The sequence below is a fragment of the Lycorma delicatula genome, chromosome 11, assembly GCF_047948215.1.
Source record: "Lycorma delicatula isolate Av1 chromosome 11, ASM4794821v1, whole genome shotgun sequence".
NCBI lineage: Eukaryota > Metazoa > Arthropoda > Insecta > Hemiptera > Fulgoridae > Lycorma > Lycorma delicatula.
This window is the reverse complement of record NC_134465.1, coordinates 47,716,164-47,730,267: the sequence shown is the minus strand read 5'-3', so window position 1 is coordinate 47,730,267 and position 14,104 is coordinate 47,716,164. Positions and strand designations below refer to the sequence as shown.

The following is a 14,104-nucleotide window of genomic DNA, read 5'->3' as shown; positions in this document are numbered from 1 at the left end:
GTGAGCCAAGACAAAAGTCAAGTTTTTTTTTTACTAACTCTTGCAATTGCAAGGAATATTAAGATTGATTGTGGATGATTTAAAATAAATTAGGAAATATAATTTATAAAAATTAGATATATGTACTACATGAAAAATAGATTACATTAAAAATTCAGTAATCACTAATAACTAGCCAATAAGCAGTGCTTGTACATGTATTCATGAACATGTATCTATATATATATATATAGATACTCATATCTCAATGAGCAACTAGATAATAGAGTTATGCGGCAAGGCCATCTAATATAACTGTGACGATGCTAGAACAATGTAATGGGCCATGTACATATTAAAAGTATTCCTAACATTAAAACATAAGATAAACTGCAGTTAGGATATTCTACCCTAAATAACAAATAAACAGAAAAATAACTTACACTATTATAAAAATTATTAATAATATATTTCCCATTCCTAGTTACAAATAAAATGTATATTTCATAAAAATATAAATGCGTATAAAAATAATTTTAATGTAATTATTATATAATCCTAATTTTACAATAAAATATATGTTAAAATATACAATAACAAAATCCATGAAATATGTATAACTAAAAGCTATATAGAATATATAAACATGTATATAATATTTATTTTTTTAAATTCATAATAAATTTTCAACACATTTAATAACAAGTTCATAAGTATGTTTATTATAAAAATTCAAATGTTTGATAAGATAATTTATTAAATATATATTTTTCATATATCAATTATATTTTTTTTATTTTTAATCCAGACATTTCTTGTACTTAGATGAGTAATTAATAGGATAGTTATGTACTATCTAAATTAAGAAAGTAGAGCGAATACTTTCTGTACCAAATGAACTCGTTCATTGGACAAAATTGAAGATGTGAAATTCTAAATATCAAATAACTGATATTTTTTCTTTGATATATACAAAAATATAAAAAATATTAAAAAAAATATTATATTATTATAATATAATATATTAAATATAAAAAATATATTTATATTTATAAAAACAAATTATATTTACTTATGTTTAAATGAGATGAGGTGAGTAAGTGGTAGCATGAAAAACAAAATCTTACTGAGGCTGCTAGGTATTCAATTCTAAAAACTCTATTCAATTGTAATACAAGCTGGTTATCTTAAACCATTTATTTAAAAAAAATATATGTACATGAGGGTTATTTTTTATGTAAAGTCTGATTGGCTGTAGCTATGTAAATTTTTACAGCTGTTTAAACACTCAGTGCCCTGGCTCCCGGCATGCCTTGCACAAATGCAGATGCCGTTTGGAGTCATGTCTGAGTGTACGGTTTATATTGCAAAATTGTAAAAATAATTGAGTGGCTAGCTGATTCTGAAATACGATCTGCGATTCAATTTTTGACCGCAAGGAACGTGTCAACAGCAGACATCGTCACATATGTAAGGTATGGACCTAATTCAATGAGGAGTGAGGAGTGGCAGCAAAGTGTGTAAATTGATAGAATGTTCAAAAAGATGGGTAGGACAATGTCTATGATGAACCGCGATCAGGCTGACCATCTGTAATCACAGACGATTTGGTGCGCGAAGTTAACATATAAATCCAAACTATTATGTGTGGAAAAAATGAAATTTATAGTTATAGGGTACATACTTTCCACCTTTCTACTTATGGTACCTTTAATTAATATTCTATATCTGTATCTGTGAATTACATTTAATAATGATTTTACACAGAGCTGAGAAGATCTCTTTTAAATAAGGTAAAAAATATTGACATTATAGACAAATTTTTTACTTTCAGGCAGTTTTGTATTAACATATTCAAACTAGTAGGGGCTCATGTTGCTCACCTGACCGTCTATCCTGGGGCTCTGCTCCCTGGACCCCGGAGCTGACCCAAGGTCCCATGTAAGTGTGTGTATGTGTGTGAGTGTGGACAACTTCAGTTTTTAATAATTATAATCTACATGCTAGCTAAAAAATTACGGATAATCTAATTTAGAATGTTTCGTGAAAAATTAATTATATGTTATATTTATAATTACTTGATTTAATACTGTATCACAAAAATTTATCAACTTAATAAAAAATAACTACCCTGAAAATCAGTTACCGTTTTTATTTCTATAATTAGTATGCATGTTTAATTCATAAAATAACTATTGCAGTATAAAAAATGCGTTAAGCATTTTCTTATATATTTACATAGATATGAAGTAAAACTAACTATAAGCAGTTTTACTTACCCTTATGCTGAATTAATCAACTTTACAAAACATTTATAATCTCTCAGTTTGTATCTATAGAAAGAATCTAAAGAATTTTAATTTAAATAGCATTATTAAAAACATTTTTTTTAACATTATAATATTGTTTGATGTATGCAGAACTGTTATTAACACATAATAGCGCATTTTATATTATTTAAAGTTGCGGTTTTTAATTACATTTTTTAACTACATTGTTTTAATTCTTTTATTTATTTAATCAAATTTTATTAGACTATAATCTACTAAACTTTAAATTTTTAATCATTCTAATTAAAATGTTAGGTTAGGTTATTTTATGATTAGTTCAAGCTCAAAGAAATTTCTTATATTGTTCAAAGCTAACATGCTATTTTTTTTTTTTTTTTTTTTGTACTTTTATGATTACATTATTTTAAGTGAAGTTTTTATGAAATATATAAAACTTGGAAACAATAGCATACTTAATTAATACTAATTAGATTCTGGTGTTTTCTGAGAGAATTTCTATATTAATGTTAATTTATTTAGTTTTTAAAATGATATAATTATTTTAAATGACATTCATTATGAATAATACTAAAAATTTAATGAGGAAATTAACAAAATTCACTTATTTATCGTTTATCAAATGAATGCAACTATTCTTCTAAAGGCCTTCAAACTTAATAATCTACAAATAATTCTTTGGAGGAATAGTTCCATTAATCTGAAACAAATCATTTATAATTTTAATTTAATCTTTTCTAATTTGATATAAGTGTTACACACTTATATCAAATTAGAAATGCAATATTGAGAAAGGAATAAGAAAAAAAATTTAAATCAAGTTTAATTAATGCTTAATTCTTTCATTTCTTCTGCTTCATTTTTTATAGAGCAAACATACTTGCTTGTTAAATTCAGATCAGACTACAAAAAGTCTACATTATCGACTGCATGGATGTCTGGAAGTTGCTGAAAAAGAGAAATTAAACACAGTTACTTCTGAAGTTCTGAAAATATATATAATATTAAGATAATTAGTTTTACTACTTAAAATAAAAATTTCCTCAACAGCACAAAAAAATAGATCTATAATAATAAAAATAGTAAAGCCATTGCCTTTAACCAAATCCTCTATTTCTAATGAAAATAAAGAAAAGTAATAAGATAAGTAAAACCACTTTAATCAATGATAAAAGAATAATCTTTAAATTTCTTCAGCTAAAAAGGTTAGTAACATTTCCTTAATGTTAGTCTAGCATGAGAAGCTATACAGTTTATATTATTTACATCATTATAATTAATTACTACAGAAGGACCACTTATATAATTTCAAGCAACTAAATCTGAATACATTATTCTGTATTAAAAAGTAACATTTATACTTCTAACCCCTGAATTATGAATATTATTGCTTCTGTGAACATCATTATAAAATTTAAAAAAAATTATTTATAAACAATTTACACGGGTATAAGTAAAATTTGTTTTAAATAGAAACCAGTACAAAAAAAAATAAGATGGATCTAGATTTACAAAATGGTAAAATGATATTAGAACTTCTCAAGGAAACAGCAGAGAAAGTAGATCTACAAATTTCAAATGAAAAAGAAAAATACGTGTAAACTGATGGTAAAAATGCACCACAAGCACTAAAAACAATTTACAGAAACATTAAGAAAACTTGTAAGTTTAAATATACCTGGGGAAAAAGGATCATTCACAAAAATAAAAAAAAGGCAGTAAATGTAAGAGCAGAAACATTGAAAAAGGCTTTTATGAAAGTTAGTTAACAAAAAATGTTTATCTAAAACCATTAAATTAAGTTAACCACTTATTTTGCAGAGTTGGACAAATTGCACTATACTGAGATTTAAAAAATTGTAAGTCTATCTTCCAACGACCAGAAGTAATAAACTAGAAATTCTTAATGCCTCAGAAACAAGGTTACAATAGAAAATTTATAAAAGAACAGAAGAAAATTATTTTATATTTTTATTGGTTGTGCAATTTCAAGGAAAAATATATAGATATATATGAGGTCTGTACATAAAGTAATGAGAATGGTTCAGAAAAACTTTTTATTTACAATCCAATTATACATGGACTATATAAAAAAGAACCAAATAAAATCTCCAAAATGATCTTCTGGAAACAAATTTCCATACACTTGAGAAAATGCTTTATCTGACCTAATCTTCTTTTTCATATTAAGAATATACAATGCATTAAAAAATTGGTATAACAATTTATGTTATTGTACTACCTGTCTGATTAAGAAACAGATTAATTTCATCCTTGTGCTGGACACATTACTGAAATTTTCTTACACTATAATGTTTACATTTTCATTAAGTATCATTAATTATTTAAAATCAGATTTCTATAATGATAAATACAATTTTTTAAAAATTAAGTGATTAAAGTCTCTAATTATTAAGCAAATTATTAAATAATAATTATTAATATAAAAATTTCTTACCTATACATCCATGAACCAGATAAATAATGCATAAAACCTTCCATTAATTTTTTCTACAAAAACGAAGTACAAACAAACATGCAGAAATACACAAAAAATATGCTCTATGGATTATAAACAAAAGCTATAATACAAAAAGCAATTAAATATCAAGAAATAAAAATACAATATACTGAATAAGGAAAATTATTGATGTTAATACTGTTCAAATTTATTTAAATCTATCATTTTTATTATTTATTTAATTCACTACATTCTTTACTGATCACAAAAAAATAATATTAGGAGTTTTTAAAATGATTATAATCCTGAACAAGTTTGTAAACTATCCCAAACAAAGGGACTTGGGTTATCAAGAAAGGATACCCAAGTCTATGTGGATTGTCCCGTTCCTCTTTTCTTCCCTTGTTTTTCTCTTATTCCTTGGGAAACTTTTATAGCCAGTAGGACAACCACTTCTTTATTGGAGCTTAATGGTGTAGTAGCCTTGTATGGCTGTGGATTTAAGAACTCTATTACTGAATAAAGCCAGGTTTATTATTCCCATTCCTAATCAACAAACTTATCAATCTATTGATGATATGAATAAAGACAGTTAAAATGTTTAAGAAGGCAATCTTAGAAATTTACCTACAAAAGTTTAGGTAACTTAGAATAACTGAAATGTCCATATTTTGATTTAAAAAGTAAGTTCCTGCTCTCATAAGCTAATATGCATGCAAAATAACTTTAATATAACAGACAAAATAATAAGCAAGCAATGAATGATAAAGCATATATAAAAAAAAAGAGATGATAATTTTTTACTCTAATAGAAGGTACTCTAATAACTAAATGCTTCGTATAATAAACAACCCACCCATTTGACAAGCAACAAACATGCTGGTTAAATAAAAGTATGTTTAGTATATAAAAACATAAAAATTATTGAAAACTCTCCTGTAATTCCTATTTAAGTTCATTTTATTGGCTTTTTACAATTCATTAAGTCATAACAGATTTAAAAAACTAAAAACCTTGGAGGAACATCTAAGAATTATATGTATTTCAAAAAGTTAAAATGCATTTTTGAATCAAAAAAATAAGAATCTTTTTAATTCTGCTCGCTTTTTTTTGTCCGAGTTCATCTACTTCCCACATGATGGCAGCAGCTGTCTTTTCTTCTTTCTTTTTCCTGTTTAGCCTCCGATAACTACCGTTCAGATAATACTTCAGAGGATGTATGAGGATGATAATTATGAGTGTAAATGAAGTGTAGTCTTGTACAGTCTCAGTTCGACCACTCCTGTGATATGTGATTAAACTCAACCACCAAAGAACATCAGTATCCACGATCTAGTATTCAAATCCGTTTAAAATAACCAAAAAAATATTCCAAAAAAAATTGGCAGCTATGTTCTGTGTACAATTATTTGTTTCTCATAAATGACAAACTTAATTCAAAAAACAATTTTCAATATCTTTTCTAAAATTAAATTTATGGGTGAATTGTCAAACCCATTTAAAATCAAAACATTAATACCGGAAGGAAACAGAAACAGATTGTCTTTGGTCTTATTTAACTATGTTCTAAATAAGGGTATTAAAAAATGGAAGAAAAAATAAAACTAAATTAGTTTGAAACAAGATTATGTTACAAAAAAAAAAAATTAAATAAATTTTTTTACCTTTATGGACAATCTGACAATAATTACAAAGAATTTTGAAGTAACAAAATTCAAATAGAAATGTAAAATGAAATTGTAGAAAAAAATGGGTTTATAAATCTTCTATGAAATACAGAATGTATGACAAATGAAACCTCTGAAAGCTAACTAAGTAAAATAAAAATCTTGAAGAAATAATACAGTATGATGATCAGGAAAGATCTAACTCACAAATTAAAGTAAATAAAATGAACTAACCTACCAATTAACAAAAAAATACATACATATTAAATACCTTTCTTTTAATGCAACATTTAGATACTATATAGCACAGTACATTATTAAACCAGAATGCTTATATGCTGCAGAAATGATAATGAGAGGCAAAGAATCAGGAATGGAGAAAATAATTAAAAAAGAAGAAGATATTTTTTAAAATATTCTAGAACCTAAAGGTAAAAATAATCAAAATATCTTAAGATCGAGTTAAAAAATTTAACAAAAATTTTATTAAATAACTGACTCTAAAAAACAAATAAGATTAGGCTTTTATGGCACATTTAGAAACGGTGGAAGGCAAGAGATTAACAAAAAAAATCTTTAATTATTTCTCTAAATAAACACTTTCAATGATTTTGAATAATTGAAAATGATCTAAAGGAATTAAATATTGAAGAAAAATCTTTGCACTGAAGTACTTTCAGAAATAAAATAAATAATTTTAATAGTTTTCAAGAAAAAAAGGGGAAGACAATTTTCCATAAAAAAGACAAAATTTGTCAAAGAATGAAAAGTACTGGGAAGAAAAATAAACAAAATGAAAATGCAACACCAAGTAATTTTTTAAATCAGATCTATACATATTAAAAAACAAATCTATCTATATATAAGAGAGAAAAAAAGGAACAAGAAATAAATATTAAAAAATACAACTGCCAAAAAAAAAACATTGCTGACAAACATTACTCTTTTTGTTCTGGTATGGTTTCTATCACGATTTTGTATTATACTAACAAATACCCCATTTGAATTTTGAAAATTGGACGATTGTTTGCAGAGATATTATTACAGCACCCTCACTGCACCTAGCAAAACAGTGCTCCAGGGACAACCCATTTATTACCAACAGACTGTGATGATTGCCTAGCACGAGGTATTTGCATCACCTCACCTCTCAAGCCTTACATGCAGCTCCCATGGGAAGCCCATTATTATTAAACAAAGGTCTTTATTAAACAGAATTTTTTAAAATCTGTTTAATATTAGTTTATTTCATTTAATGTAAATTTAATTGTATTATTTTTGTAATATTATTCATTCGACTGATTCGAATCATTCAGTTCAAACCCAACTCACGGTTCACAGTTCATTAATTCAATTCATTAAAGCTTGTGCTTCAACCTGTAAATCTCTACTACATATATATTTATGTAGATATATAATATTTATATAAATATATATACAATTTTCTATAGCCTATGACACTCCCAGTAACATAAGGATTCCAATGTGGAGCCATACACATAAATCAGTTTGGCCATCGAGCTGCTACAATGGAAGAAACATAAATACATACATACATACATACACTCCTTTTTGGGCAGTCGTGTAAAAACAACATTGATGATAATTTTTTTTAATATCATTTGCAGCTGTGCTTTTGGTGGTTGTTTCTCGTAGTTGTGAGTTTAATAAATCTATTTATTTATGTTTTGTTAGAGATTAATTCACTATACAAGCTCAAGCCTTGCATAAGAAAATGTATTTATTATTAACAGGATATAAGAAATGCCAAGCCTGATCAGGATTTAAACTCACACACGCTAAACTGTAAAGTTAATGTTATTTATATAACATATTTTGTTAGTTTCTCCAACCAGTTTTCCAGCTACAGCTGGGACTGGATGTGTGTGTACAGATTAGAAACTGCAATCACCACTACTGGCTTTCCAGGCCTGATATAGCTGCAGATTTAGTGCAATGTGTAAATGTACCAGTAAACATGTAGTCTTGAACAGACTAATCAACCACTCCTGGGACATGTGGTTAATTGAAACTCAACCACCAAAGAATATTCCAGCATTCAAATTCAAATAAACTGCCTTTACAAGGACTCAACCCTTAGAACTCTCACTTCGAAAATCGGCTGATTTTGTGATGAGTTTAACCACTAGACTAACCTGATAGGTGATACTTTGTTTATGTATGTTAATAAATGTTAAAAGATGTAAAATAATATAAAACTAAATACATGTAAAAAAAAATCAAGTGAGAATACATGCAAAAAAAAAAAATCAAGTGAGAATACATGCATTATGAATATGATTTCATCATTACAAATACAATTTAAATATAAATATGGTGTGACCATTAATTAAACAATAGTTAGAATTTCTCTAATTTATTTATAAGATTTTATGTAAGGCATTCACAATATTTAAGGGGTACACTAGACCAAGCATTTTATAGTTAATCTATTATAATATTTTACATAATAAATAAAAAGCTGCATATTGCTTCGTAAAAATGAAAAAAAAAACTATAACATTAGCAATTTGATCCATACTTGTTTATACGTCTTTTACGTACAATCATAAGCCAGAAGGTAGGTAATCGCTTTGTAACAAACGATATAGTCAACTGGGATCAAAGCTTTGGCAGCACTACAGGTGTGATTTTCAAGCAAGATGTTTATTTATAGATGTTTCTTTAGTTCCATAGAAAATACGCTACCAACTATTGATTGATGCACCAATGAAATAAAATGTATATAACAAAATTGTTTGTAAAAAAAAGTGAAAGGAATCTTACTTTTAGCAAAAAAAAAAAATATTATGGCTAAATAGTAGTAAATTATTTTTGAATGCAATAGCTGACTTTTTTCAATTTTGCTTACATAGGAGAGCTTTTATTGGGAAACAGGATTATTTTTTCAATATCACATCTATACAATTATGATCAGTCAACAGTTACTACAATGCATTAGGACAATTTCAGATCATTAGTGACCCAAAGTATTTCTTATACCAATCATTTATCATTTTCATCATTTCTTGATGATGTAGTTTTTAGTAAAAATTTCATAATATTAACAAATTTTGTTGTTACTCATCTCATCTACTTCTCATCAAATTTTGTTGTTATTCATCTCATACCAAAAAATTTATTAAAAAATATTTTAAATATCACATGAGCCAGCAACCTCTTCAGGAACTTCTAGTGATTTTTCTCCTAGTAAATAGCCATGATTTTTTCCCCCTACTTTTGTACCTTTTTTATCAGTAATTTGTAAGCCTGGTTTTCATTTCTAACTGATTGAAACCCAACCTGAACGTGTTTTGAAACATTTATAAACTGTTTGACCCATTATAGGTTTGTCAAAAGCATTTTGGGCATTTTCATGACATTAGCAACATTTCAATATTCTTTTAAAAAAGATTAAAGAAGACTCTTAGATTCTCCATTATAAAGCATTATAATATTACTGATAAAAACAAAATACCAGTTATTTATTTCATTAAAAAATCTTAGTTACAAGTCCAATATGACTATACGGAGATAAATAAAAGCAGGTTTGCCAACATTATAAAAAAAGATTATTCAACATCTAAGGCAAGAAATACTTGAATAGTTTATGTGTAGGTATGGAAAAGAATTAAGAAGGTAAAACAGAGAAAAATTAAAAAGTACTGAGAACAGGTGAGAAGCAGAAGTAAGGAAAATATTTTTTTTGGGACATTCCTATAAATTTAGACAAATTATATGTAACAAATTTATCTGCTGAATGAGCAAATGTGCTCACACATGATCAATGAATTGTTATTCAAAATTTTGTGTTATTTTTATATAATTTTTTGACACAACCTTTTAACACTTCTCCATAGTACGTCTGATTTACAGTGGGCCAAATATAAGAGGGACGTTCAATAACTAACAAGACAAATTGATGTGCAGAAATAACAGTTCATTCAATGATAATGAAACTTTTTGAGAGTAAAGTTGGCAACCTTGGGGACACATTTATTAAGTTGTTTGATCATAATTAATCTAAACATAGCCTCTTTTGTTGATTTCAGAATATCAGCTCCACTTGAAATGCGTAGCCAGAAGAGCAACATTCAGTGATAAGATTTTATGTGTCACAAGGTGTGACACTGGTGGAAATTTGTTCAAATGTTGAAACAGTATGGTGATTAAGTGTTTAAATCGTAGTAACATGTATTAGTGAATGGAACAGTTTAATTTGGGCAGAACAAATGTAACTTATCTCCATTGCTCTAGAAAACCAGTTGAAGTTTCGACTACCATGCTGCAAAATTGCATAAATGATCATATTCATGAAAACAGCAAAGTCAAAATTTCCCAAATCGGTAGTTTGTGTAATATTAATGTTGGAAATGTACATTCTATCATTCTTAATGTGCTGAATTATCGCAAAACAAGATGGGTTCCTAGATGGCTGACACAAGCCAAGCCCATAGACATCCAGATTCACAATTTTTCTGAGCTCAAGGACAGTTTGAAGCGAAAGGTAATGACTTTCTACTTAAGAAACGTGGATACACCATTTTGGCAAAGTTTTGAGCGTAAAAATCTGGACTTGTCCACCAAAAAAAAAATTCAAAACACGCATTAGACAATAAAGTGATGTTGACTGTCTTCGTGGACTTGCAAGGTCCAACGTTTAGTGATTATTTCAGAGAACAACATACTGTGAACAATGAGTATTATTCTAACATGTTTCAACAGAAAGCGGAACCCACGATAAGATGAAAACAAATTTAAGGACACTCCCTCGACTTTCCCAGGATGCTCCCTCGAAAGGTGTGATTCTCTTGCATGATAAAGTGCACCCCCACATCGCTCAGAAAATGGGAGAAACGCACGAAAAGTTGGGTTGGGAGGTGTTGCCACATTTTCCTTACAGTCCAGACCTCGCCCCGTCCAATTTTCAAAGATGCTCAAAGAGTTTTTATGCAGGGAGAAGTTTGACAACAAACCAGTAAAAAAGTGGTACATGAATGGTTCAAACAGCAAGGTTAAATACTTCTACACTTTGGGAATTAGAAAGCTCACAGAACGGTGGGACAAGTGTCTAAATGTTGCTGGAGACTACATTAAAAAGTAGAGTAAGTTTCATTGTCATTGAATAAATCTTTTTTTTTTCTACATCAATTTGTCTCTCTAATTATTGAATGTCCCTCATAGTTAAGTACAAATTCATTGTGAACAATTCCTTTAGTATAAAAAGAAATTAGCATCATTGTTTTGACTCTTGATTTGGACTGAAAACTTTTTCAAACATGAATAAACGGGTAATCTTCTAATTTACAAGTCTGATTCTTTGTTGCAGGATTGTATTGATGTGGTGTTCATTATTACTATCATATAATCTGTGATGATATTATCTGTGATGACATGGTATTTCTCCAAAAGGTCTTTGTAAATTTCAATTATCTTTGTTTCTACTCCTTAGTGAACTGCTTTGGTACTATTTGAGGGCACATCTTATTAATATTTGAACATTTTTTTAACTGTTTCTCCATCTATATTTATTTGCTCTGTTGTGCTTTTGGACAGCAATTCCAACAATTTCCACATAAAATTTGATGAACCTTTATGATGTTTTTTTATAAATTTTGCTTGTTAATATTTGCTCTGACCTTTTGTTAAAATAACACTTTCTTTTCCTTAAGAAAAACAATGTTTTTAGTCATTTCTAAACAGATTATTCTATCAATATGAGCAGATTTGTTCTCCATAATTTTCGCTTCTTTTTTACTGGCAAGTTTGGTGTATTAAAAAACATGCACATGGATCACTTGTACAAAAAATGACACTGGTCAATAATCTAGCTGTGAGTAATAATATGATAATATCAGTAAAGCAGTTATAGTGTTTCCATACAGAGCTGTCATAACAGACAAAATGCAGCAAGTTTATGAAGTTTATTGTCAGACTTTTTTTTTTTTTAACATAATTTCACTAAGTCAGTTTTAATAGTGAAAGAGTTTCTTGCAGGATTAAGTGTGGACTGTTTTTGACGGGCTTGGAACACTGATATAAAACAATATACTATTCTATACTGAGAAGACAATAGAAAAGGCATTCCTCACTTTCCCTGAAATGTCTGGTATAAGACTTAATAATCTGAGCAATCTGAGCATGGCTGTACCACAGCCATGCACAGAGGAGAAAAATCATCATTTGCATCAGGTCTCTTACCACTACAGAATCTAGGTACCTTTGGAAATTCTCTTTATTAATGCATCATCCATTCCACAAAAAAAATCCCTTTTTTTTCCACTTTCTCTAATGACAGAATAATTTATAAAAAAACTTAAGAAAAAACACAAATACATGAAAAATGATGAGATAAAAAACAAACCCACAGACAATAAAACAAAACATGGACTAAACAAACACAGAGAAAATAATCAAGTGCAGTACATACTCTTATTACCAATTCTAAGGTTCTTCCTTATCAAAATTCTCAATTAGCTTATTGTGAAGTGAATTTAATCCCTGTGAATACGAATAAATAAATATAAATAAATAGAACTGCATTCATTCTATAAAACAACATACAGAAGCCATGTACAAGGTACACAAAATATTAATTTTTTATAAAATGCGTGTACATATTTTAATGTATTCATGATAAAAAGAATGAACAAATTTTTTATCGCTTTTTCAGTTGTCTGTACACAAAAATGATTCATTCAGGAATGAGTTCAAACTGTAACATAGGTATATTTTTCTTACATGGAGACAACACTTTGTTATCGGTCAATCAACTTATATTTCTTCAATTATATCATTCAAAAATTATAAATAAACATTATTTCACATCTAAATAGAAAATGTTTTCATATATGAAAACATAAAATTAAAGATTAGATCTTTATAAAAAATATATGTATTCCACACATTTGACCCAAATGTCAGGAGTTGTTTCTCTTACTTCCTTTAATACTAGTATATTTCATTTTGAAATTACAAATAAAAAATTTTACTTCTAAAATTTATATTCTTGTCAAGATATATATGATTAAAAAAAAATTTTTTTTGACAAGTTATAATGTACTAAATAAGTGAAGAAATTCACAGGTTTTTATACTGTAAATTCTTTTGTTTTGTGTAATTTAATGAAATTACACAAAAAGAAAATTATGCAAAACAAAAATTTTATTAATCTTACATCAAAATGTATTATATAATTTGTAAGATAATAAATAATCTTCTTCTAGTAATTACCAATATGTAATATGAGAGGTGGTCGAAATGTAATGCATAATTGCTCATAACTTCAAACTTTATTCTGCCACCATTTTGGGTACAGACATTGTACAAACCTTTTATTTGTATCATTTTTCTTGTCTGATGTAGACCTTTAAAATGGTATATCACACAAAGGGTGTTACCATTTAAAATATTTGAGTTACAACCCCTGGGCCACCTCTTCCAAGAAGGGATTGAAATTCTATTTCTAGTAAAATAGTTCATCAATAACTTATCTTGAAAGTTTTAGTATTCTATCTGGAACAGTTTTAAAACTGTTTGTTGAGGGGTTTCCATACTTTTGACTCTCTGTACAATAAATTCTAACTGTTAAATTCTAATTCGATACTTTGCAGTGTAGTATAAATGCTCATATTTGTGGGGACAAATGCATCATTCATTTGGGAAACAATGCACAATGCAGATTTGGGAAACTGTTAAAATCGATAGCA

General features: G+C 27.7%; 1 protein-coding gene across 3 annotated transcripts in view; it reads right to left on the bottom strand.

Moving 5' to 3' along the window:
• Positions 1-450: 450 nt before the first annotated feature.
• Oscillin (glucosamine-6-phosphate isomerase Oscillin) overlaps positions 451-14,104 on the bottom strand; it is a 38,995-nt gene continuing 25,341 nt past the window's right edge. Inside the window, exons 7-8 of one of the 3 annotated variants that reach the window (XM_075379155.1) lie at positions 12,835-12,896; positions 451-3,215 (exon numbers count right to left, since the gene is read on the bottom strand). In XM_075379155.1, coding sequence (XP_075235270.1) covers positions 12,840-12,896 — 57 coding nt within the window. In that variant the 3' untranslated portion in view covers positions 451-3,215; positions 12,835-12,839. Of the gene's footprint in view, positions 3,216-12,825; positions 12,897-14,104 lie in introns of all 3 variants that reach the window. The other 2 variants (XM_075379154.1, XM_075379156.1) reach the window with 2 other exon arrangements.